Source organism: Miscanthus floridulus, chromosome 19 (assembly GCF_019320115.1).
Source record: "Miscanthus floridulus cultivar M001 chromosome 19, ASM1932011v1, whole genome shotgun sequence".
Classification (NCBI taxonomy): Eukaryota; Viridiplantae; Streptophyta; class Magnoliopsida; order Poales; family Poaceae; genus Miscanthus; species Miscanthus floridulus.
The window spans coordinates 83,652,654-83,679,197 of record NC_089598.1 but is presented as its reverse complement, the minus strand read 5'-3'; the positions used below and the strand labels follow the sequence as shown (position 1 = coordinate 83,679,197).

The 26,544-nt window shown below is 45.2% G+C and overlaps 2 protein-coding genes and 1 pseudogene across 5 annotated transcripts; 1 reads left to right on the top strand and 2 right to left on the bottom strand.

Annotated features, from left to right (window-relative positions):
* The first annotated feature begins 10,687 nt into the window (after nucleotides 1-10,687).
* LOC136526991 (protein WVD2-like 5) lies at nucleotides 10,688-15,069 on the top strand. 4 transcript variants are annotated; one of them, XM_066519584.1, is made up of 9 exons: nucleotides 10,688-11,085; nucleotides 11,165-11,307; nucleotides 11,410-11,764; nucleotides 11,861-12,046; nucleotides 12,206-12,264; nucleotides 13,093-13,249; nucleotides 13,335-13,406; nucleotides 13,508-13,618; nucleotides 14,497-15,069. In XM_066519584.1, the coding sequence occupies exons 3-9, from the start codon at nucleotides 11,540-11,542 to the stop codon at nucleotides 14,836-14,838; spliced, it is 1,152 nt and encodes a 383-aa protein (XP_066375681.1). In that variant the 5' UTR covers nucleotides 10,688-11,085; nucleotides 11,165-11,307; nucleotides 11,410-11,539; the 3' UTR covers nucleotides 14,839-15,069. The 4 variants fall into 4 exon arrangements, with proteins under 4 accessions (XP_066375681.1, XP_066375680.1, XP_066375679.1 ...); XM_066519583.1 differs by having other exon boundaries at nucleotides 10,695-11,085; nucleotides 11,210-11,307; nucleotides 12,203-12,264; XM_066519582.1 differs by having other exon boundaries at nucleotides 10,695-11,085; nucleotides 11,415-11,764; nucleotides 12,203-12,264.
* A 140-nt stretch (nucleotides 15,070-15,209) lies between these two features.
* On the bottom strand, nucleotides 15,210-16,622 carry LOC136526992 (uncharacterized; annotated as a pseudogene).
* Nucleotides 16,623-23,190: 6,568 nt separating this feature from the next.
* Nucleotides 23,191-23,718, bottom strand: LOC136526278 (leucine-rich repeat receptor-like protein FASCIATED EAR2). The gene has a single exon (XM_066519003.1). The coding sequence runs from the start codon at nucleotides 23,716-23,718 to the stop codon at nucleotides 23,191-23,193; it is 528 nt and encodes a 175-aa protein (XP_066375100.1).
* Between the last annotated feature and the right edge of the window lie 2,826 nt (nucleotides 23,719-26,544).

The window sequence follows — 26,544 nt, the reverse complement described above, 5'->3', positions numbered from 1 at the left end:
TCTGATCATGGTTGGCTATAATCGCTATCGTGGAGAATAACCATGTGTTAATAATGAATTGTGACCGGGCGGGAGGTCGATAGAGAAGCAACAAGGCAAGGAGGTCTTGGGTGTGGATCTATCCCCGTCTGTGTCGGTTAAGGACCGATTCACTGTACGTCCTCATGTCATGTTGAACGCATGCCTATCACTTAGTTGGCCGGATAACTCATTCCGACCGCAAAGCCGAGTAGCTCAACTCAGGCCGGAAGACCGAGAAGTGAAAGTGCGCACCCTGGCGGTAGTAAGGATGTGCGGGGAGCTATTGGCGTAAGTCCGAGGTGAGATTGACCACCTGGCAGAGTGGACTCCCTGAGGGTGCGGCGCTGCTCGGAGCCGCGATTCCTGAGATGTACCAAAGGTGACCTAAGGCTGCCTTTGCGAGGTATGCCTGGGTTTGTGTTAGGAATACCCCTCCAGCTGGATAGGAATCGATTCGAATCGCCGTCTCTCCCGGAAAGTGAGAACTTGACTGAGCAGCGACAACGTAGATGCACTTAATTGAACTTGATGGTTAAATTGATGATGATGATGATACAACATTATACCGGATATGGTTACTAATGTTTGGAGTTAATCAATTGCTTGCTCTAGTACAGGTGCTAATCTAGTTGATAGGTTAATATTGTTAAATTGCTGCTTACTCATAAAGCAAATTATGCTCTTGTATCACTAAAGCGTTTTTTGCAAAATGATTGTCAAGCTAGATCCACCGATAAAGCCTTGCATAATCCTTGGTGTCATTTATTTCTGGTTTACGACGGGTAAGTCTAGCTGAGTACCTTCTCGTACTCAGGGTTTATTTCCCCCTTGTTGCAGATGACGTGCTATATAACGGCTACTGCAAGTATTGTCTCCACCCTGCGGGGGATGAAGACTAGATCATGGGCATGATCATCTATGTTTTCTTATCTTACTGCTTTTGCTGGATATGACTATGGTACTGGCTTGTATTTGAACTAAGTGTGTGTGATGGTGTTAAACTACTTTGCTTCCGCTATTTGTGAACTCGTTTTGTAATAACTATGTGTACTCTGATGTATGTGGTACTTATGAACTACTTGTGAAATGGATGTAACATGTGGCTTGTTATGTTGAATTACGGTGATCTTGGTTGTATGCAAGTTGGTTTGAAATCCTTCGTGGTTTCAGTTGACTACCGGGTTTATATGGGTTCAAGTATGACGGTTTGATCACTCTGGTGATTGCTTTTGTACTTGTGCTCTTATAAATTGGTTGGTTCCGTTACATCCTTGTATTCTACCGTTAGATGTTTATTGTAATTTTCCTGTTTAAATTCCACACTATAAACTTGGTATCGTAATAATGTATTTCTAAAAACTCTAGTTGTATGAAATGAACTAAGTATTGTAAACTCGTTCTCATTATTTGATCCAGGAGGGAAAACATGGATTATTCGAGTTCTCCCATGGGGTGTGCTCTATGAAATCCGTCCGATGTAGCTTGCTTTCGGGGTGCTTAGTGTCTGGTGGAAGACGAGCGCCTCCGAAGGTGTGTTATTTCGGACGGTTTTGCCACACCAGAAACCATATCCTATTAGGGAGTGGAAACGGTTGAGCCCATAAAGTTTGAATAGTATGCTTATTATTTGGTTATCAAACTATTAGACTTTACTACGTGCTCAATCTATTCCAAATAATAAGATGTTTTAGATTTTTTAATATATTATTTTTACTATATGTACAAACATAGTGTATATCTAAATGCATAGCAAAAGATATGTATCTAGAAAGGGCGATTCTAGCGCCCGGACGTCCGGCTCACGAGTGCGTCCGGACGCTAGTCCTCTTCCCAAACCCGTCCGCCCCACCCACGCGGAATAGAATGGAAGCCGCCTGCCCCCGCGTATAGAATGGAACCCGCCCCTGTCCTCCGCTCCCCACCGCGCCCCTGTCCCAAAAGAGCACGGAACACTTCAAGTGCATCATTGCAAACACATGGAAAAACTATGTAGTGCAACATTGGGATATAAATACTGCAAGATCGCAAAAATATGTAGTGCAACATTGAAAAACATATACTACAACATCGAAAATATATGTACTGCAACATCAAAAAATATGTGCTGCAACATAAAAAATCATGTACTGTAACATCGCAAAAATATGTAGTGCAACATCGAAAAAACATGTACTGCAACATCGAAAATATGTATGTGCTGCAACATCAAAAATTATGTACTGCAACATCTTAAATAGTAGTACTGCAACATCGCAAAAACATCTATTGCAACGACCCAAAAATCCTATTGCAACATTAAAAAATCATCTGTTGCAACATCCCAAAAAACCCATTGCAACACGGAAAAAACAGCAAAAAAGCATACAAAACAGCCCCTGGCCCATCACCTTCGAGCTCGCCAGAGGGAGGAGGGAATAGGACCCCAGAGCTCGCCAAAACCCTAGCCACCGCTGAAAGATCCTAATGGCTAGAGGGGAGGTGAATAGCTTATAAAAATTTCTACAACAATACTACGCAAAGCGGTTAGACAAATATGAGACGAACCGAATGTTGCGCTAGTCTACTAAGAATGCAAGCCACCTACCATAAATTCTAGTTGTTATTGTTTATAAGCACTCAAAAGGCTATGTAACTACACTAAATTAGTGAGCTCTCAAAGACTAACTAAAGAGCCTCACTAACCACTAGACACGAGTCTCGCTTGCCCTCAAAACTAGCTACACTAAAGGACCAAGCTATACTAAGAAATGTAAATGCGCGGGAAGGATGGAGTGCTATACCGCCGTGTAGAGGAATGAGCCAATCACCAAAGGAGCCAATCAATCACAAGAATGAATACCAATGAGGACCAATCACCTCGGAATCAAATGATGACATAATGATTTTTTACCGAGGTTCACTTGCTTGCTGGAAAGCTAGTCCTCGTTGTGCTAATTCACTCACTTGGAGGTTCACGTGCTAATTGACATCATACGCCAAACCCTCAATAGGATGCCGCACAACCAACACAAGACGAGGATCACACAAGACACGCGCAATCCACTAGAGTTGCCTTTCGTGATCTCCCATGAGGAAGGCACAAGAACCCCTCACAATGTCGACGATCAAAGCCGGCAACAATCATCAATAGTCGCTCAATGATCCATCAATCACCGAGCCGTCTAGGTGTCGACAAACACTGTAACACCCCGGTGTTATGCCAGCATTTAGGCACTGCAAATCATGCATATTATGCATCATCAAGCATCCTAATCATACATGCCTAATCATGTAAATAATAACTGAAACCCTGCTTCGAAACGTATGAAACATGCTCGTGAAACATGAATGTTGCATACACTTGTTTAGAGTTGTTTTTGCCCAAATTATGCTTGCTAGGTTAGTAAAACATGTTTGGCTATGATTGTAAATCATCTAGAATTATTTAGCACAATTTTTGGAGCAAAGTTTGTATTTAAATTATTGCCAAATTTTGCTTTAAAAATAATTCTCCAAAATTTGGGTTTTGAGTTAAAATTGACTTTAATTTTATAATTCAAAATTTACTTAGAATTTGATTTTGGTCATAAAAGCAAAGTTGCAGAGGATTAAATTCTAAGCAAATTTTATTTTTGGGACATTTTCAAAAGAAGTCATTTTCTTGCTCAAAATGATATTTGAAAATTGGTATTTGAAAATTCCTTGAAAATAGAATTTGAAAAAGGGTTTCTCTCCTTTCACGGGCCGCCGCCTCCCTTCTGGCTCGCCAGCCAAAGCCGGCCCACGCTCCACCCCACCGCGCGCCGCGCCTTCGCCTCGGCCCAGCCCAACTCGCGTGCCTGGCCTACCTCCGCGCTGGCCAGCTCACCTAGCCTGCCTCAGCACCGCGCCGCACCGTTCCCGCGTGCCGCGCCCAACCGCGTCAGGGCGCGCTCGCCGCGTGGCCGCCATGCGCCGGCGACACATGCCGCGCGGCAGCCCCGGCCTGCCCAGCGCCCTCCTATCGCGCCTTCACCTCCCCGGCCGCGCTGTGCTCCTTCTCACTCCCCACTTCACTCTCTCGCTCGCTCAGCAGCAGCAACAGCTGTAGCAGCACTCGCTCCGCCACGCGCCATCGCAGGCGTAGCCGTTCCGGTCACGCCTGACCATCGGAGCCCGCTATGTCTTCGCTACGCCTTCGCCCCAGTCTTGCGCAGCTCGTGCTCATCATAGTTCGGCGTGGTAAGGCCCGAGCCGGTCGCTATTGCTCGCCGGAGGATGGCCGAGCTCACCGGTGAGCTCCGCTCCCGTGGACTTCCCCGCTCCGCTTCCTTGCTCGCTTTTCTTTCTTGTGCACGAGCACCGCACTGCACCGTTGAGTCTCCCGAGCACCTCCTCTCGCCCTACCATGGCCGGAGACGCTCCACCGGCGACGACCCACGCCGCTGCTCCGCCATGCACGGCAGCGGCCGGCTTCCTGTGCTCTTTGGCCCATGCCACGAGCACCGCAGGGTTCGCGTGGGTGTGGGGAGCACGCCGATCACCTTCACCGGACCAAAGACCTCACCGTCGGCGAGCTCTCACCACCGGTGATCTCCCCTGTTTTGGTTCGGCTGACAGGTGGGGTCCCGCTGAACCCCAGGCCCATTTGTCTGTCCCTGTGTGTGCACACGCGTGTTTAGATCCGGGTGCACCCAACATTTTTGTCGTCTGGTTTTAAAAAGGATTTAAGAAATGCTTTTTTAGAATTCTGTTAAATGCTTTGGAAATTTATAACTTGCTCAAATTTGCTCCAAATTTATTGAAACAAACTTTGCTAGGTTCCTTGTCACCAGATATACATGATAAAAATATTGCATGTCAATATTGAGATACTTTTCTGTAGAGCTTTATTTAATCCTTGATATTGCTGATAACTTGTAAAATGTGTAGTAAAACCTATATGCTTCAGAAAAATATAATTTCAAGTTTGTTAATCTTCTTGTGTAATGTACTTCCTAGGAAAAATATGTGCCATGCATGTCCTGTAGAAAAATTATGAGGTGTAGTTCAAGTGCCTTTAATGGCTGATTTTTGTTATTTTTGCTAGAGAGCAAAATTTGTATAAAACATGCATGTGATAATTTTTGTACAGTGATCATTTGTGGTGTAGAGCATAGGAAAAATATTTCATCTGGTGTTTGACACTTTTCACAGTACAAAGTATTTTCATGTTCATAATAATGCCATAGCTTGTTATTTTTGTGTAGGCTAATCCACTTATTCAAATACCATAAAAAATCTGATGGTAGACTACTTAGGGTAGTACTATGCTATGGTAATTTTCTAAGATTTTTCTGAGCTATAAAAATAGATGTTGTTATTCAAACCTATTATTAATTAGGGTTTAATCAAGTGTTGCTTTATGTGTGATTAAGAAATTAGTGAAGCTTTGGTGTATCTTTGAAGCATTTAATAAGATGTGTTGACTTAGCATATTAGTAGTAGAAGAGAATGCAGTAGATGACATGTGCTTGTAGTATATGTTCTTGGATGATGTTGACTACCTTGCATTCAAGCATATCCATTGTATTCATTTCATCCGATGCACTTTTTGCATAAGCACTTATGCACATGCATCATACAGGATCGCAAACCGAGAATCCAGTCGTCATACCCGAGGAGCCCGAGGAGCAGCTCGAGGTGCAGCCGCAGGAAGTGACCAAAGCCGACGAGGAGGACGTTGAGGAACTTCCGGAGTGCCTCGATCACCGCCCGAGCTCCTTCGAGAGAGGCAAGCCCCGGAGCATTTTCTCCCCGGTTTGCAATTGTTAATTAAATGCTTTACTTTAATTAATGCATTACGTTCAGGAGTTGTTTGCAACCGTTGCTGCATTATACCTTGTCTACCTTTGTTATACTATATCCTTGTTACCCTGGTATCCGCAGTCGAGTCAATGCTTAGCTGGCTTAGACCGGTAGAAGTCGGGTGATTTCCTGTCACCTGCGAGCTATAGGTGGTTACCTGGATCTGCTTGGATAACTATGTAGTCATGGTATAACTAAGTGTTAAATGAAGTTGAGACCGGACGGAGACTTACAGAGTTTTGGACTGTAGTGCTTTCTGTCTGTGTCGATTAAGGACCGACCGTTATTGGGCCTCGAGTCATATTGAACGCATGCCTTACATTTAGCTGGCCGAATAAAGTACCTTTCGACCACGAAGCTGGGAGATTATTCGGGCCGAGTAGATTGCCCACAGCGCACTGTGCCGGAGCAGGTGTGGTAGGACACGGTGGCGAGATGATAAGACCAAAGTGCAGTCGATCGGCCCCTGAGTACATGTGGTTCCTGGCAAACTCGAGATTCCTGGATAGTTGACTCGGTGACCGATACCTCACTTTAGCGGGTGAGTGAGGTTTGTGTAAGGAATAAATCACCAGCTGGTTAGGAATCGATTCGAATCGCCATCGCTCCTGGATAGTGAGCACTTGACTTGAGTTACTTCATCGTAGTAATGTTGATGGAACACTTGGACAGTTATAATGAATATGACAATATGGAAGTTGTTAATGATCATTGGTTATCATTATCTGCTTAATCACATGTTTGCTCTAGTATAGGTACAAATCTAGTCGACAGGTTAATAATAATTAACTTGACAATAATGCTTTTAGAAAGGTTCTTGAAATGCTAAAAATGCTTCTTTTTACAAATGAGTCAGCTACCCTACTATAAAGCCCTTCATAATCCTTGGTGTCACTTATTTTCGGTTATGTCGGGTAAGTCTAGCTGAATACCTTCTCGTACTCAGGGTTTTATTCCCACTTATTGCAGATGGGCAGATGTATTACGGCTACTGTATCAACTGCCTTTATCCTGCGATGGGTGACGCTTAGGACCATGGGCATAGTCATTCCTTACGTCTTGTCTGATGCTTTTGTTGGAGATGATCATTAGCTGGCACTGTATTTGAACTCCGTGTGAGTGTGTGTGGTTTTGAACAAATGGCTTCCGCTACTTTTATTTGAACTCGTTTTGTAATAACTATGTTTAAACTCTGATGTATCTGCGATGCGAACTTTTATGTAATGTGTGATGGTGACCGCTAAACTTATTACGATCTTGGCTGGGATGTGAATTGGTTTGAAATCCTTCATGATTTCATGGACTACCGGGTTATACGGGTTTAAGTTTGCTAAATCGTCTGCTCTGGCGGATGATTTTCTTACTTAATTTCGTATAATTGGTCGGTTCGGTTACAAACACCAATAGTAACAAAAACTCCACAAGATGCTAGAACACTAACCAATGCACTAGAGACTCTCTAATCGCACTCAAGATGATGAATTCAAGTGTGCAAGTGAGTGGAGTGGTGTGCTCAGCTCTCAAAGGGTGTATGCAGTTGTTAGAAGTGTCAAGAGGGTGACCAAGGCTGACCACTAGCTCTATTTATAAGCCCGCAAGCAAATAAAGTCGTTACCCCTTTGAGTCAACTTCTGCGGGGTCACCGGACGTGTCGGTGTAGCACTGGACATGGGATGGTGGTGCCCCTCCAACGGTCATCCTAGCCATTGGGGCATCGGACAGGCGGCGGTGGCACCAGATAGGGGGTGGCGGTGCCACCCTGGCCAACACCCTGAAAACCATGCTCTCTGGAAAAATAGGGCGGTGCACCGCCATGGGGTGTCGGTGACCGCGGTGGTGCCCAATTCTAGAACCCCCACTCTCTGTTGAAAAGGAGCGGTGCCACTGGACTAGGGTGGCGGTGCCCCCGACGGTGCACCATCGCGCCTGGGGCGGTGTACACCATCACTGGCGGTGTCAGCCCTAGCTCTAGCCCTTCTCGGCCACGTCTAGGTGGGCACCGCCCTAGGGGTGACGGTGCCACTAGACAAGGGGTGGCGGTGCCCCCAAGAACACATCCCTCTCGCCCTCCTCTACCGGTCACCGCCACAGGGGTGGCGGTGCCCTCAAGGCAGCAACACAAGCCCGGCTGCATCTCCTTTTCTTCATCTTTTTCACCACCTTTGCAAATATGCTAACACTAAGTGTTTCACCATCATATGTAAGTAGTTAGCATTTTCACAAACATTTTTCAAAGGTTAATCACTTCTCACCGAATGTGCACTAGGCCTAAAATGCAATGTAAGTATTTCAACACCTAGTGACACTAGATGATCAAGTTGTTCGATAAGAGCTCCCCTCTTAACAGTACGGCCATCTATCCTAAATATGATCACACTCGCTAAGTGTCTCGGTCACCAAACCAAAAAGCTCCTATTAAGTTTCACCTTTGCCTTGAGCTTTTTGTTTTTCTCTTTCTTCTTTTCCAAGTCCAAGCACTTCATCATCATGGTCACCACACCATCATCATGATCTTCACCATTGCTCCATCACTTGGAATAGTGCTACCTATCTCATGATCACTTTGATAAACTAGGTTAGCACTTAGGGTTTCATCAATTCACCAAAACCAAACTAGAGCTTTCAACTGTTGCGTCCCTCAGAGGAGGAGGAGGAGGGCTTAGATCCAGAGGAGGGGGAGGGAGAGGGGGGAGTGCTTAGATCCAGAGGAGGAGGAGAGGAGGGGCTCAGATCCAGAGAAGGACCGACCTACCTTGTCGGAGCCACGAGGGTGGTCCTTGTCTCCGGTGGGGGGAGGGAGGGAGGGAGCGCGGGCGGGCGAGACGACAGCGAGCTGTCGCGCGGGCGCGGCGTCCGTCCCATGGGGGCAAGCAGGCCCGGAGAGTGGCGCGGCGGTGCGGCAGCGAGTGGGCGCGGGGGAGCGGAGGGAGGGGAGTCACTGGATCAGAATGGAATGGGATGTGTCCGGCGTGCGAGTTGAGGACGGACGTCCTAATAGAATCATTATCGATCTAGAAAACCCAAAATATTTTACAATTTGAAATGGAGAGAGTAACAGTTTAATATATTTATTTTCTAATCTAAAAATGTTAGAAAGAACCTGTTTCTCTTCTGAGAGCAAAATGACGATGCTTAACCTCTAAATTGGGTCTCACTTGTGGTTGTGGTTGTTTTTTTCTCCAAATGAAGCCCATTGACAACGCCTATGGCAAAATAAGAGAAATATATGGATCCATGTGTTAGTAGGATTTCTAGAGTCAGATCAAAACAAGTCTATTAGCTGGCTTCACACCTCTAGCTCAAGCTCATTCACTCTCTGCAAATCATACATCATCGCCTTTGGTTCCTCCGCTGAGCCCACTTTTATGGAGCTCCTTTTGGACCGGGGACGATCGATGACTGCGACGACAAGTGCAATAGGCTTTTTACGAGTGGAGTCGGTCCGTTTTTAAGAAGCGATCTTTATTGATGAATCGCTTTCGACCATTAAAATGGTCTAAGAAAAGCATATATAAAAACAGAAAATGAGAAAAAGCAATATTTCCACGTGAGCTCTCCAATCTATGTATTATGTTAGGGAATTGAGATAAAAATCCTTCAGCATAGTTTAAACTTCAAACTCACTCTTGAAATTTTAAAGCATGGTTCGATGTCCACGACATCCACCACGTCTCTTATAGCAAGACTAGCATAGCGTTTGGTTCCAAATATATAACCCTAACATCAGTGGATAACAAAAAGCGACAAGAATGGAATAAGATCAAGCAATTATGCAATTTGTTTGCTTCTGTTACGTAACGACTTTTGATTGCCAAAACAAAGATTGTAACTGAACAAGGCACTAGGCCATCTGCCTCTATATTGACCTTGCGGAGGTGCATCACGTGTTGCCACCATTTTTTCCGATTATGGAGGTCTGGGAGCGATAACGAACTTGTACACACTCGTATTTGGGGGGAAAAAATCGCTACACCGCGTTTGCAGTTCGCATCTGCTGCAGACGGACTCTCAGCGATCAACACGTCGACACGCAATGCATCCGAGGCACGCGACGAACAGACGCTCGGCTCCTCCTTTACCACGCTCGGCTGGCTTCATCAGGCTCAAATCACGCTCGACTTCACCATTCCGTCCTACGGGGTGCGGCTCCTACGCAGCGATGCTAGCAGCTTGCGGCGTGCTCGGCCAGTCGGCCTCCGTCGCCGCCGTCGCATTCGCTCATGTCGCCGCCTCTGTTGCGGCAGCTGCTCCCGTCGCCGCTGCCGCTGCATCCCCGACGGTCGCGTACGTCGTTTGGAGCAGCTTTATGGATCCATCTTGTTTAGTCCTCTCCGACTACCTCCGCATCGTCTTGGGAAGGCGACATGTTCTCTTCCTGGCCTCCTCCTGTCACGCCGGCTACATCGTCCATGGTCTCTTCCTGGCCTCCTTCTCCGGTCATGCCGGCTGCATCGTCCATGGAGATGGCGGCGCAAGGACTAGAACTTGCGGTTGCCCAGATGCGATATAATCGTGACGTGTAAGACAAGCGAGCAGATGTGGACCGAGAAACCGTGATTGCCTAGGATGGAGCCAACCCAAGCGTGATTTGAGCCTGATGAAGCCAATCCGGGCGTGGTAAAGGAGGAGTTGAGCATCCGTTCATCGCGTGCCTTGGATGCGTTGGGTGTCAACGTGTCAATCATTGAGCGTCCAGAGAGTCCGTCTGCAATAGATGCGATTTTTTTTCCCGGTATTTGGACATGTGCTACTCGATTTTTTGAGGCAAGATGTGATACTCAGACCCACAGAACCAAACAAGATATAGTGCTGTCGTTTAGCACTACAATATTAAGTTACGTAAATGTGAAGCAAATAACACCTAAGATTGTATAACCAGAAAACAAACAAACAGTAAACAGCACATCTAATCCAACAAAACAACCCATAAACAGCAGGATCAGACAAAAAAACCATATAACAAGACGAAACTGGAGGTAAATAAATATAGAAGAAAAACACTGAAAACAGAAAGTTAGCTTTGGAGGAACGCAGAAAGGTCCAAGTAGAAATTCGAAACCTCCACCCGGAAACCCAGACAAAGCACGAGCCACGCACGCCCCCGCTGTCTCCCTCACGCAGTCGCGCCCTACCGCCGCCGCCACCGCCGGAGTCTCTCGCCACCGTCGCTGCTCTCCCGCCTTCACCGTGCTCAACTCCCCTCCTTGCCCCCCGCTCGCGCATCAGCCGCTCCACTCCCCATCGCTTTCGCCTGGCCAGGTAAAGCCGCCACCTTTCCTTTCCTTTCCTTTCCCTTACCATTTCCCTTCATGCGCTCAAGAGCCACTGCTCGATCCAGATCCAGGTGTCTTTTGACCGAGACCGAGCCTGCCTTACCCCTCAGGTCGGATTCTTCGCCGTCTTCGTCCCCACTGGGCGCCGCTGGGGTGGAGCGGAGATCGGATCCGCCAGGGGCTGAGAAGCTGGTTCCTTCCCTAGCAGGTGAGGACGCCGTTGCTTTCTTGGACGGACTGCTCGTGTTATTCTGCAAATCTCAGCTTTGCCGTGAGCGCTGAAACCAAATGTTTCTTTCTCTGCGTCCAGTCTAGTTTGATGCGGATTCATTTGCTGACCGGCATAGCATGATCCTGCGGTGATTGCGGATAGCTTGTGCAAGCTGGTGGCTTGGGATTTTTTTTTATCTGGTCTAAAGAAACCCTGAGACAGTAGCGACATGGATGCGAGTGCGGAGGTTACTGATGCTATTGGTGCAATGGGCATTGACAATGGGGCCAAGGGGAAGTTGCCGCCCAGTGATAGTGTAGAGGGCCACGCAGAAGAGCACGACGTGCTGGCTGATGGAGCGCATTCGGGCGAGAGCGAGGTGATCAACCCATGTGAAGAAGTGGAAATGGAAGCCACCTCGCAATCCCAGGACATAAAGCCCCGAGTTCCTGAGGTAAGGTTTTTCACGTTTACAGATTGTCAGTTCTGGTGACTTTAATCAGTGGGCTACTGACAGTCACATGTTTTCTGGTATTTTCATGTGTTCTAGGGGGTTCAAGGCCATTCACCGAAGGTTGTTACTAAGTCTCAGCGACAGAGCCCTCAAGGTGGGGATAAGAGTCAAGCTAGGAAAACCTCTCCCAGTCCTTATCCTAAGGCGCCCATTGCACGGGTTTCTGATCCAGATCTAGTTGATAGCTCTTCGAGCAATGGTGATGCTGGTGCCAGTAAGAAGGTAAGTTAATTTTTTGTTATAGCTTATGAGTTACGATGTGCCCATCTATATGTTTATAGCGCTTATATTGCTACTATATTACTCGTAGGTATGTTTATGCTCTTTGCAGTTTGAAGTTTGAACCTTATACATTTTTGTTGTTGGTGCTTTCATTAGAAGGCCGAAAAGAGCAGTTTCTGCCCAGTTGCCAAGGAGAGCCCATCACTTGAGGACTCAAAGTAAGCTGTTTGTTTCTTTGTTTTGCACTTTGTGATTCTGTGTTGCTTCATGGTTTCTGTTTCTCATTTGGATCCTGGACTCAAAATTGGTGCTCTAAGCATCCAATTAAGCCAGGCCTACTAATTACTCAGATGGTAATGAACTGATCCTAGCTCAGTTGGTTGTTGGTGTGGACGTACGCCCAGACCACCTAAGTCAAGTCCTTGTCAGGGCGAATTTCGGTGCTTATTTCTTAATTAAAAGAGAACTAGTTCCTTCTAGGTTGGTTGAGCTTTTATTACCTAGATTGCCCTGAGTGTGACAATGCTATGAATTATTGGTACAACTATGTTTGCTACATTTTTTTTGGTAGCATAAGAGTATAGCATAATTTAATGATTTTTTTTGAAGTGCCCGTTCCGTCAAATATGCGAAGGAGCGCCCCCCCCCCCCCCCCCCCCCCCCCCCCTCATTATTTATTTGAACACTTATTGTTGTTTGTGCCACAAACATTTTATAGTTACACAGTACTTTTTAAAAAATGTTCTTGCTTTGGTATTTACCATTTTAGAATTACTACTGTTTGCTTTGACTTCCATCTTGTGATAATTGAAACTGCGCTGTGAACCGAGTCTTAGCATTAGTTTCTACACGATTTTCTTGCAACATATATATATATATATATATATATATATATATATATATATATATATATATATATATATATATATATGTTTCCATACAAGTCATACCCTAAATACTTTTTTCTCCGTAATTTTATTCTCTTACCTAGCGCACTTAAATATAAAAGACTTTCTTGCAATATCATGTGCTTCATTCCAATCCAGAGAGAAGAAGAAAACTCAGAAGGCATCAAACCAACATTCTGTCAAAAAGGATATTGAAGAAGAATCAAATGAAAGTGTGAAACCTCAAAGGGTTGGCAGCACTCCTTCATATGGATTTAGTTTTAAGTGTGATGAGAGAGCTGAAAAAAGAAGAGAGGTAACTCATTGTAGATAACTTAGCACTGGTTTTAGTTTAATAACATACACCATTCCTTTGCTTACACTATTCTGCAATTATATAGTTCTACTCAAAGCTCGAGGAGAAGATTCATGCACAGGAACTGGAGAAAAGCAACTTGCAGGCAAAATCAAAGGTTTGTGCCCTTATTCTATTTTCATATTACTACGGAAGTGATATTGCTTGATGCGACATTGAATGTAATGTTGACTTTATCCGTTTGTTACTGCTGTGCAGGAAACTGAAGAAGCTGAACTCAAAATGCTGAGAAAGAGTTTAAATTTCAAGGCAACACCAATGCCCAGTTTTTATAAGGAACCACCTCCCCCCAAGGTTGAGTTGAAGAAGGTAATTGTCCTCCGTACTTATGGCTTAGTTTCTTCTTCCTGTTTTCCCTCCATTGAATTGTTGGCTGTAGATATATGCTATATCTAAATCACAAAATATCTTAGTTTACTGCTACAGAGAAAAAAATTATCGGCATTACAATTCAGCTTGAAAAAAGTCTATTAATCAAATAATCATCCTTCAAGTTTCTGCCTGTTAAGTGTTAACATGACTTATAGAAATGCAATAGTTCTTTAATTCAGTTTACCATCATGTTGAACTGAAAACCTTAATCTTGGTATAATATTCTTTAACAAGCTAATAAAGGAGCTTTTCTTTCTTTGTAGCTACAAAGTTTTACTCTATTGAGTAGTACATGTACAGCGAAAGAGCTTTGCAGTCTTGTACTCAAATATAATATATCATATTTTGTAATAGCTAAATCCAATTACAGTCTTTTGCCTATACAATGTTTAAGATTTATCATGCCCTTTGCACACCTGAAATTTCTGTAATTGTTCAGTTGTAAACGAGATTCTTAATTGATAGCTTAATAGGTAAAATGAACGATTGCCCCAATGATCATGTTATTCTTTTCTTTAGTTGGGCCATTTGTTGTATTGTTAGGTTTGTAACCTAATTAATAGTTATATGCTAAATTCATTGCAAGTCCATAATCCATATTTTTCTGGAGTTAGCAGCTATTTGAATAAGAAAACAAAAAATTACAAGGCTCCAAAAGTTTAGTTTGGTCTTGTTTTCACTGGATTGTTGCTTTTGAATTTCCAATAACAGCTATGTCACACTTAAAATTTTCTTAGCCAGCTTGCCACTAGGTATAAAGGTATGGCTCTATCCTAACTTCTGAAGGATGGTATATTATTTTCTGTTGATCTTAGATCCCTACAACAAGAGCTAGATCACCAAAGCTCGGTCGCTCCAAGAACACATCCTCAGGCAGCACAGAAAGAAATTCAAATCCTCAAGCTCGTTCAGCTCGACTGAGTCTTGATGAAAGGGTCTCCCAAAATGGTGTCAAGAAAGCATCCGCTGCAAATGCAGTGAAGAAGCCCCAACGGAAATCTCTCCCTAAACTGCCTTCAGAGCAAACAACCAAAGTTGACATTGCAGCATCTGTTCCATCTGCAGAAGAGCTAGAAAACAAGTCATCGTCGACGGGTCTTGTCCGAGAGCCAATCCGCGCTCGAGTTACACCTGATGAACCTGGATTCAGTGCGTAGGAACCTATCAAGCCAACTCCTATGAAAGGAGAGTTGTGCCTCAGCTTCCGTCATCACATTTTGCTATTTCTGCAGTAAACTGCTGGCTGGTATTATATGTACTAAAAGTCTAAAATTAGTCTCATCACCAGGAGTTTGAAGAATGGCAGTGACCCCGTGTATCGTTTATCGTAGTTTCTGTTGACATATGAGGTATTTGTAGTTGGCAAAATTTCTTTTTATCATGTCCAATCTCCAGGGCTCCGAGTCAATTTCCTAGCCGTCCTAGTACAAATCTGAACACGATTTCGCAAAGCTGTGATTCGGTGCATTAGTTATTGCAGTTTGATTTTTGCTCTTCTTGGAAGATGCTCTATTCTGATGAAGCAGCAGGAAGGAATTTGACCTTTATTTCACAAGGGATACTGCATTACTAGTACTGATACACAAGTGACCAAGAACATTCTGCATGTAGAAGCTCTGCAGGGTCTCTATCTACATGTCTACTATACATAGCCCTGCAAATTCTTCAGGTGCCAAACCTTAAGGGGCATACGCGTTTGTGCTCTACCAGATTCAGTTTTACATACTGCCGTGATTCAGTTCACAAGCGGCGAGGAGCCGGCCGGCGATGTCAGTGACTCGTAGGGGGCTGCTCCGGTTTCTCGCATGGTGCTCTTCAGAGTTCCAGATTCAGCTTCGTTCACAGGCGGTGGTGAGATCTAGACCGAGTTCATGTTCATCTAAGAGACCGCTGTGATGGAAGGATGCTGAACCGCCCCCTGGAACAGCGAAGGCGGTGGCAAGGTCTCCGAGTTGTCACTCTCTTCGTCGTCCTCCTCGGCGTCCCACAGGAACCCGGCGTAGGAGCCCAGGATGTGGCTGCAGCAGAAGCAAGAGCAATGTTGTCAGTGTGGTCTGAATAGAGAGTGTACTGAGAGGTGGGAGACTGGGGGTCTGGGAGAGGCGCGGTGATGGCACTGAGCCACTGACCAGTCGTCGGGCGCGGCCTGGACGGCGCGGCTGTAGTAGTCCTCAGCGCGGCCAGCGTCGCGGCTGGTCTCCCAAACGAGGCCCGCGTAGAGCGACAGCGCCTCGGCGTCGCCGGGGCTGGCGAGGATGGCGCACTCGCAGTACTCCTGCGCCCTCGCGGCGTCCCCCTCCACCTCCTTGAGGAACCTGGCGTAGTTGACCAGCAGCAGCGAGTTGCCCGGGTCCGCCTCGATCATCTGCCGGTAGTGCGTGTCCGTGGCGGCGTGGTTGCTGCCACCGTCGCCACCGCCGCCGTCCCCGACCCCACCCTGGCCACCGCTGCTGCCGAGAGCCTTCCCGTTCCCGCCCCCGCTGCTGCCCCCGACGCCCTGCTCCACGAGCGCCAGCGCCTCCCGCGCCGCGGTCGCGGACACGTCCAGCCCCGTGCTCGTCAGAAGCCGCCGCAGCGGCAGCGGGACGTCCGCGCCTCCTGCCCCCGCGACGACCGCGACCACGGTCTCCTCATCCTCGTCCTCCTCGCCCTCGCGGTCGTCCTCCTCGAGGGAGATGGAGGCGGACGAGGACGAGGACGCCGACAGCCTCGGCGCCCTCCCGTGTCCCTCGTGGTCCTTCTTGGGGACGAGCGGCGCCGCGAGGCCCCCCTCGGACATGGCGCGGCACAGCACCGCCCCCTGCCTCGGCGCCGCCACTGCCGGTGACAGCAACGACGGCGTAACCACCGCGAGGTGCTCCACCGACGCCGCAGACGGCGCACGTACGCAGTTGAGCAGCTGTGAGGACGCGCTCCGCAGCAGCATCACGACAGACGCCACTCGTCCTCGGGCTGTCGGCCCCCTCTCTCGCAAATATCGCGAGCGGCAGCGTGCCAATGCCACTGACACGCCGCGGGGCCGCGAATATTTATGCGCCCGCACGGCGCGAGCACGTGACGGCGTCCTCCGTGGCACGCGCTGAGTGGCCGCGGTGGGTTCCACGTTGGCCCGCCGGCCGCCGCGGTGGCCGTCGCCTTGGGAGGTGGGACCCGTTGGTGGAGGGGCGGGCCCGAGAGCGGACGGACGAGACGAGCTGCGGGCTTGGTGGGTGGGTGTGTGTGGGCGGGGGTGGTTACTGTGAGGGAAAAATATTATTTTATATTTGAAAAATAGCTTAAGCAAATATGGTCTTCGGTCTGTCCGCCTACCTCGTATTCGGTTTGTTTTTTTAGCTGGAACAGTATTTTTCTCTCACAACAATTCAGCCATAACAGTGTTTCAGCAAGCCGAATGGGACCTTTGTCTACTTGCTGAAGTGCTGATTGGCCGCCACCGCAAGGTTTTACATGCTTGGCTGCCATGAGCGGACAGCAACCAGGCGGGAGCTGTGTGGAGCTCACGCCACGGTGTATGCGGTCGTGTGTGGAAATGGGATGGTTTTAGAGGTGGACAAATTCAAAGATATGATGGGGCTCAAGATCTACCTTATTTGGAATGTAAGGTTGCCCGGCGCTGCTATTGTATCATCTATTTTGAAACGGTAATATCGACGTGCCATGAGATATGAGCATTTTGTGATTTGAATCGATAAAAAACCAAATTTTTTGGACGCTATTTTTTTCGATTACATAGTATAACGTAGACACTCTAACACATGCACTACTCACCCCTACTGAACGTACGCACTGTAAATCCTTATCCCTAGAGCATGACTAAGTCACTACAGACAGTCTCGCTGTCGACGGGAACGTCGTCTCAACGCCAGTTAAATCCTGAAATATTTGTCGACGGGAACGTCGCCTCAACGCCGTTAAATCCTAGAATATTTAGTTGACGGAAATATCGTCATCAACGCCATTAAATCCTAGAATAATCGCTCGCACGTGGATTCAAACCCAGAACCTCAGGTGCTACTGATGCTCTTGTAACAACTAAGCTACTAAACTACATGTCCTTTCGCTTCAGACGCTAAATTGCAGCACATGTCAACAGCAAATTGCTATATCAAAACCAAAGGATCAGGCCAAGCCGAGCTAGACTAGTCAAATGGACTACAACTTGCCAACTGAAGGACCAAGAGGATTTGGGTATCTACAATTTGGGTTCACAAAACAAATTTCTCTTGTCCAAATGTCCTATTAAACTTAGTACTTCCTCCATTCCAAAGTATAAATCGTTCGGGTCCTTTTAGATATATAGTTTTTACTATACATCTAGACATAAATATATCTAGACGCATAGCAAAAGAGCTAAAATGACTTATAATTTAGAACGGATGGAGTAGCGAATACAGTGTTGTCAGAAGTTAACAAGAAATAAATATATTAAAAACAAGCCGTTGTCCAGTGCAAATAAAAAGCCAGCGGATTCCCATTTTTGGATTGGTCTCATGACTTTTGGATGGGTCTCATGGAGATGAAGACCACTTTACGTGCTTGGCAAGATTTAATTTGAAAGGTGGCTCCCAAATTAGTTTCCAAGATAATATCTGGGTTCACACGGACCAAACTTGTATAACATTGTTACTTGTTAACAAGAAACATGCTATTATTCGCAAAAAAAAAAAAAAAACATGCTATTGAGGCTGATGTCGTTAGCACAAGCTGCTAAATTTTAGAAGAATTTTCGTGGAAAATAGATTCTAATGATAGCATAATCTGGTTGCACTCATAGCGAATATTACCTTATTACAAGCTGGTAGTGACATAATAATTTATTCTTTGATTAAAAATGGTACCTTCATAATCAAGTCTTTGTATTGTGTCTTAGTCAGTAACGATATTATGGTCAGAGTTATCTTTAAAACTAAGGTTTTATTTTGGTTCCTAAAGGAAGAGGATCATCCTTACTAAAGATAACCTAGTTAGAAGATACTGGAATGGTAATAAATTATGCTTCTTATGTAATAATTTTGAAACCATTCATCACCTATTCTGTGAATGTTATCATGCTAGATTTCTGTGGTGTGCTTTACATGTTGTATCGGTGCAATGCCTCCTTTGAGTGTGAATAATATATTCAATATGGATGGCATAAATAGGAAGGCAGTAATACAATTCACTACTACGTACTAATTGGTGTTGCAGCTTTTTGTTGATCCATGACAATTTTTTTTTGATAAATCTCAATCTAAAATGTATTTGCAGGTTATTCTTAGGGGACTCATTGACTATGCTTTTGGGCCTAATTACAACGAAGATATGAGAGAGAAGTCTGCATCATAGAGACTTGTCACAAGGTAGAGTCTTCAATGACGACCTTCTTCGTCTCCCATGGATGGTCTTATACTTTTTATGCTTGGTTTTTAATGAATTGTGTATGAGAACTGTGTTTGACTTTTTGTGTGATGAAATTTATAATAAATGTCATCTGATTCTTAGTGTGTTGAAATTTATAATAAGTTTCGTCTGATTCGTTGGTGAGGAGACGAAGCCGGATGTTACTTTCCATTATCTAAAAAAAAAATTGTGTTGCGGAGGATCATAGTATCGGACTCCTATAGGATGTTACTACACATAAGATTTGTAATATGATATAATGATTGGAACCTATAGTGTTGGGTTTGATTTATTTAATTCCTTTTTTTGTAAATTTAATTGGAATCTCTTGGCATTTCCTTTATGTGACCACCCTCCAATTAAATACACTAAACTGAGCTGTCATTCTCCGACTTTGCACAAGTTTGAAAGAAATGGAGTTGGACAAGACCTAGTTCCATTAGATGACAGGCCATATGTTCCTGCCATTTTTTCCTGTGAAGTAACCATTGCATGTTCGAGGATATGAATTATTGGAGATAGCCACAGGTAGCATGGGTGCTCACACCATCAACAACATATAGGATTGCATCCACACTCGAGGTGCAAAATGTTCTAGCTATGATCAGGCCTACAATACCTTCATTCAAAGGAATTTTTTTTAATCCTCATGCATATATTGAATGTGAGCTGATGATAGGAAAAGAATTGTGTGAGAAACAAAAAAAAAACTACAGCTCCTTTGTAGTGCTTTGGCTAAATGTGGGAGCGCATTTTATAAACATGCATGGCAAGTCCGATAATTTTCACCCTGAATATTAAGCTGAACATAAGCGGTAAACTAGAATGTGTAAAACAAGATAGTACTACTAACACCGTTGAGAAATAAAATCATGGATTGTTATAATCTCACACCCTGCATTGTTTGTCAAAAGAAAAAGAAAAAAAGGTCGCATTCCTCTGACGGTCTCCGTCACAGCAGTCACACGCATATATGTATGTTTGAACATTGTGAACCCAGGCGTCGTTCTCCCACTCATAGCGTTGCTTTGCTATGCATAGAGATACAGTACGTCGACGCTCGCGCACTGTCAGCGGCCAGGGAGATGTTTTCTCTGCACGCGCTACCTGCCTACCTGCTGTCCTGCTCGTGCTCAGAGCAGAGCAGATACGGTAGGAGACACCAGCGAAATTGCGGTACGAACCTGCTCTGATTTTTTGTGTGTGTGGTCCGTTAGGGCCATGGCCCATGGGCGCACGGCACGGCTCCGTTCCGTCCTTCGCTTTCGCCCAGAAAAGGCAGGCCGCAATGCGGGAGGTTTTGTGCGTCGCGGGCCCGCGATGCCACACAGCCACACCATGCGCCCGTACCGGAGAAGTTCCAAGACACACACTGCTGATACGCGACTGGAGTACATTGGTCTGGGGCCCTCTCGGCACGCCAAGAGAAATGTGTTTGTAACTGTTTACTTCTACAAAACATACAAACTTATGACACAACTTTTGCGTTTAACTATTTTCATACCACAACTTCTCAGCACATGCTCTTCATAACAGTTTTTCTCTTTTAATAAAAACTGGAATATTACTGGTATGCATGCACCAGTTGTACTTATAAATAAAGCACAGCTGTCCTTAACGAACCTACTTCACATCCTTTTTCCTTTTAATTAAATAACAAGCCCCCCCAATCACAAAATAGGTCTATCATTACCATGCTTACGACGAAAGACGACATCACGGGCTCATTAGTCATTACAAAATCTAACGCAAGATCCACGAGCCACATCAAAACTGTTCTTTATGTTGCCAAATCGCACTTAATAATTGAAGTTGGAGCCCCACCGTATAGTACCCTACAGGGTGTAGATCGAGACAGTAGAGTAGAGGATATGCACGCAATGCAAGTCTCCTCTTAAACAATGTGCACTGTCGTTATCAGTAGGTGATCACTCACTAGCTAGCCATCCATTTTTCAACCTCCAAAACTGTCGCGTCAATCTCTACTCGGAAGATGCCACGACGACGAGTAGTCAGATGTCATTTTTTTAGCCGCCAGCAAACTAAGATGCCACGAAATGATAAGGAGGGAACAGATGAGGCGGCGGCTGCTGCTGCTAGGCCCCATGAGCACATGCGATCTTTGTTCCTTCACTGGCTCTCCCATTGATGTTATAATCGCTTAACCAATACTATCTTGGTGGAGTATGGAAACATTTTCTATATCTATAAAATATATTTAAGCTAGGGGCCCTAGCTATATATACCTCCCTAGCTACTCTTGATCTTTGCCAAGGTCATCCGTTTTTATTCTACTTGTTTTTTTTGTTGATGGTTTATCAAGATTATTACAAAATAACATGCGCACACGAAGAATTAAGGGATTATTTAAAGGTATATCGGAGCCCCCGCTTTTTTATTCTACTTGGAAGAAGCCCACTGGCCAACCGCCTGCAAGATTAGGCCATGGGAGACCATTTACAGCGGCGGCCATCTCTAGAAATCTACTAAGAGAGGTAGATACCTTAAGTTGCCCACCTCTATTAAAAATGATTGACAGCCTTTCCCCTGGAAACCACATCCATTAACAGAGGCGGCATCCATTTGTGTCCGCCTTTGCTAATCAGGAGCCCTTTCACACAGCTAGCAAAAATCAATATGCTCCACTGTGTATTGAGCACAACAATGTTTAGAAATGTAACTTAATTTGTTTCCGAGTAATGTATAAAGCTCTCTGTTCTCAGAAAGATGGATCAGTCGGAGCTGCGGTGTCACGAGATGTGCACGGTGGCAGACAATTGATCACGGGCAAAGGACGGTAGAAAATGAAATGTGGACTCTTTTCATCGTTAACTTGAGCCTATCATCATATTCTCCTGTCCCTGTGATCTTCCCGGCTTTAATTTGGCCAATGTATGAGCACGCTTATGGCTTCGCAGCAAAAGATGCATGGGCAGAATGTGGTGGAAGAACTGTTCATGTGGAAATCGAAAAAAAAAACTTTTGATGCTTGCCATGTTTGTTGCGCATGATGATATACTTATCTGAAAGAAACATTTCGATGTCAAGCGACAGACCATCATAAGTACAGGTCATTGGCGACAGTGACACACATCATCGTTGTTGCCATGGGATTCCACGAAAAAGAGTACAGACGATCATGACTCATATTTTTTGATGCAAATTATTATTTTGAACGGTAAGTTATTTCTATCTATATATTAGCATGTTTTCAGAAATCAGGATATTATACTAGAAGAATAGCCCGCATTGCTGCAGATCTTTTTTAGAAATAAAATGGTTATCAAAATTAGACAAGACAATACAAGAATCTAATTAAAAAAATAATAGAATTAGATCGAATTTGTAAGATGATGTAACTACAAAGCAAATAGCAATATATGAATGCATTTTACAATTCTTATATATTGAAGTAGTAATTGTGTTTAGTACAGATGACATGGATAGTTGTATTAATAGATTGCAAGTTAGTAGGATGATATAACTATTAGTGAGAGACGATGACGTGCATAACTTGCACGTTGAGGTAGAATTTGTGGTGGGATTAGTTTTATAAGAGATATAGATAGATTATTGATTCTTATTCTATAGTTGTAAGAGCGTTACAACTTCTCAGTGCCCATGTATTATAATTTTTCTTTTGACATGGAAAAAGTTTCCATTAAAGTGAGGCTAGCATAATATCAGCGGCCACCGAAAGGACCACATCGGAGGGACCCTGCAATTCGTGAAGCTGTGAGGTAGACATGAGAAACTTTTAATCATTTCTCTCAATGATTATCAACTCCGCATGATGCAATGTCACACGCCCTGAGCTGAGCAGATAAATCTCAAGTGTGTATACCACCTATTTTTGAAAGGCTACCAGGTATACGTCTTGAATTTTAATCACTTTATTTCATACTTTTCGTACCGCAATTACAAAGAATAATAGCCTTGTGGAGCTAGCAAAAAGTAATAATATATTTTTTCTAGAGTTAAATGCACCAGAGATCCATTAACTTGTGAGGAGGTTTCGGTTAGGTCCATCAACTTTCAAAGTGTTTTTTTGGGTCCATAAACTTTGTATGCCGTATTACTTATGTCCATACTTCTCCACGTTGGCTTCTCATGCTGATGTGGCATGATGACTAAGCTGAATCAAGCAGCCCTATGCCAATGCATTTTGTCAAATAGACTGCAGGCACACGAGTAGGCACCGCCGCTGCTGTGGCCATGCGGGCGTGCAAGCAAGTACTGCCGCCGCTGCCACACGGGCACGAAAGCAGGCCCACCGTGGGCCGCGGCATTGCGCCAAGGCAGGCTGGCAGCCGCCCGGCGAGCCTGTTGCCGCTCAGGTCCAGCTCCACGAGCTGGCTGGAGGATCCGCCGTCGGGAGCCTCCTGGACCGCGTCGAGCTGGTTGGATCCTAGGCGCAGCTGCTGCAACGCCGGGTGCGCGAGCGCGGCGCCCGAGACCGCGTCAGACACCGTGTTGCCCGTGAGGTCCAGCACCCGCACCGCGGGGAGCGCGGCCAGCGCCGCGGTGCTCAGCGGAACGGAGAAGGAGTTTTTGCGCGCCGCGACGGACCAGAGCGACGGCGGCAGCGTCCCCGGCGCGCCGAGCAGCAAGCCCGACAGCGCGTTGCCGCTCACGTCGAGGTTGACCAGCGAGCGCATTGCGCCCGGCCTCAGTAGGGGCCCTGCGAGCGTGTTGTGCTGCAGCTCGAGCCGCGTTAGGGCGCCCAGGAGCGCGGCGATGACTTCCTGACCTTGAAGTAGCCCACCTTCCGGTCGTCGGCCTCATACACCAGCGTCTCCACGGGGAAGTCGATGAGGTAGCAGTACCCGCTGGCGCCGCTGTGCACCGTGGCCCAGCAGCTGCAGTTGCCCGCGCATGCCGCCTCGCACTCCGCCGTCGTCCTGTTCGTCTCGAACGACTGTAACAGAACCGACCAATTATACGAAATTAAGTAAGAAAATCATCCGCCAGAGCAGACGATTTAGCAAACTTAAGCCCGTATAACCCGGTAGTCCGTGAAATCATGAAGGATTTCAAACCAACTCACATCCCAGCCAAGATCGTAATAAGTTTAGCGGTCACCATCACATATTACATAAAAGTTCGTATCACAGATACATCAGAGTTTACACATAGTTATTACAAACGAGTTCGAATAAAAGTAGCGGAAGCCATTTGTTCAAAACCACACACACTCACACGGAGTTCAAATACAGTGCCAGCTAATGATCATCTCCAACAAAAGCATCAGACGAGACGTAAGGAATGACCATGCCCATGGTCCTAAGCATCACCCATCACAGGATAAAGGCAGTTGATACAGTAGCCGTAATACATCTACCCATCTACAATAAATGTGAATAAAACCCTGAGTACGAGAAGGTACTCAGCTAGACTTACCCGACATAACCAAAAATAAGTGACACCAAGGATTATGAAGGGCTTTATAGTAGTGTAGCTGACTCATTTACAAAAAGAAGCATTTTTAGCATTTCAAGAACCTTTCCAAAAGCATTATTATCAAGTTAATTATTATTAACCTGTCGACTACATTTGCACCTATACTAGAGCAAATATGAGATTAAGCAAATAATGATAACCCATGATCATTAATCAACTTCCATAATGTCATATTCATTATAACTGTCCAGTGTTCCATTAACATTACTACGATGAAGTAACTCAAGTCAAGTGCTCACTGTCCAGGAGCGATGGCGATTCAAATCGATTCCTAACCAGCTGGTGATTTATTCCTTACACAAACCTCACTCACCCGCTAAAGTGAGGTATCGGTCACCGAGTCAACTATCTAGGAATCTCGAGTTTGCCAGGAACCACATGTACCCGGGGGCCGACCGACTGCACTTTGGTCTTATCATCTCGCCCCCGTGTCCTACCACACCTGCTCCGGCACAGTGCGCTGCGGGCAATCTACTCGGCCTGAATAGTCTCCCAGCTTTGCGGTCGAAAGGTACTTTATTCGGCCAGCTAAACGTAAGGCATGCGTTCAACATGACTCGAGGCCCAACAACGGTCGGTCCTTAATCGACACAGACGGAAAGCACTACAGTTCAAAACTCTGTAAGTCTTCGTCCGGTCTCAACTTCATTTAACACTTAGTTATACCATGACTTCATAGTCATCCAAGCAGATCCAGGTAACCACCTATAGCTCGTAGGTGACAGGAAATCACCCGACTTCTACCGGTCTAAGCCAGCTAAGCATTGACTTAACTACGGATACCAGAGTAACAAGGATATAGTATAACAAAGGTAGACAATGTATAATTCAGCAACGGTTGCAAACAACTCCTGAACGTAATGCATCAATTAAAGTAAAGCAGTTAATTAACAATTGCAAACCGGGGAGAAAATGCTCCGGGGCTTGCCTCTCTCGAAGGAGCTCGGGCGGTGATCGGGGCACTCCGGAAGTTCCTCAACGTCCTCCTTGTCGGCTTCGGGCACTTCCTGCGGCTGCACCTCGAGCTGCTCCTCGGGCTCCTCGGGTATGACGACTGGGTTCTCGGTTTGTGATCCTGTATGATGCAATGTGCGTAAGTACTTATGCAATCGGTGCATCGGATGATATGAATACAATGGATATGCTTGAATGCAAGGTAGTCAACATCATCCAAGAACATATACTACAAGCACATGTCATCTACTGCATTCTCTTCTACTACTAATATGCTAAGTCAACACATCTCATTAAATGCTTCAAAGATACACCAAAGCTTCACTAATTTCTTAATCACACATAAAGCAACACTTGATTAAACCCTAATTAATAATAGGTTTGAATAGCAACATCTATTTTTATTGCTTAGAAAAATATTAAAAAATTACCATAGCACAGTACTACCCTAAGGCCCTGTTTGGTTGGGCTTTTGGCTTTGGCTTTTGGCCCCAAAAGCCAAAAACCCAACCAAAGAGGCTGCTTTTGGAGGGTGCTTTTTCAGAAGCAGCTGCTTTTCCGTAGTTCATTTTTGAAAGCTCGTTTGACCCTGCTTTTGGCTTTTGGCTTTCTGCTTTTCGAAATTGGTGGAATAAAAAGCTCTTCCATAGTTGTTTCAAGAGAGATAAAGATAAAAGGTATATTTTATACTTGTTTAACCAAACAGCTTTCAGCTTTTCTATAGCTCACAGCCCACAGCAGCTTTTCCACAGCTCACAGTCCACAGTAGCTTTTTCCCATAGCCACAGCTCAACCAAACAGGGCCTAAGTAGTCTACCCTCAGATTTTTATGGTATTTGAAGAGTGGATTAGCCTACACAAAAATAACAAGCTATGGCATGATTATGAACATGAAAATACTTTGTACTGTGAAAACTGTCAAACACCAGATGAAATATTTTTTCTATGTTCTACACAACAAATAATCACTGTACAAAAATTTTCACATGCATATTTTATACAAATTTTGCTCTCTAGCCAAAATAACAAAAATCAGCCATTAAAGGCACTTGAACTACACCTCATAATTT

What these genes read in the sequence shown, in the direction of transcription:
- LOC136526991 (XM_066519583.1), top strand. Translation starts at nt 11,540, where the DNA reads ATGGATGCGAGTGCGGAGGTTACTGATGCTATTGGTGCAATGGGCATT. An exon ending in CCATCACTTGAGGACTCAAA is followed by an intron (nt 12,265 to 13,092) that starts GTAAGCTGTTTG and finishes ATTCCAATCCAG; the next exon opens with AGAGAAGAAGAAAACTCAGA. An exon ending in CCAAGGTTGAGTTGAAGAAG is followed by an intron (nt 13,619 to 14,496) that starts GTAATTGTCCTC and finishes TGTTGATCTTAG; the next exon opens with ATCCCTACAACAAGAGCTAG.
- LOC136526278 (XM_066519003.1), bottom strand. Translation starts at nt 23,718, where the DNA reads ATGCGCTCGCTGGTCAACCTCGACGTGAGCGGCAACGCGCTGTCGGGC.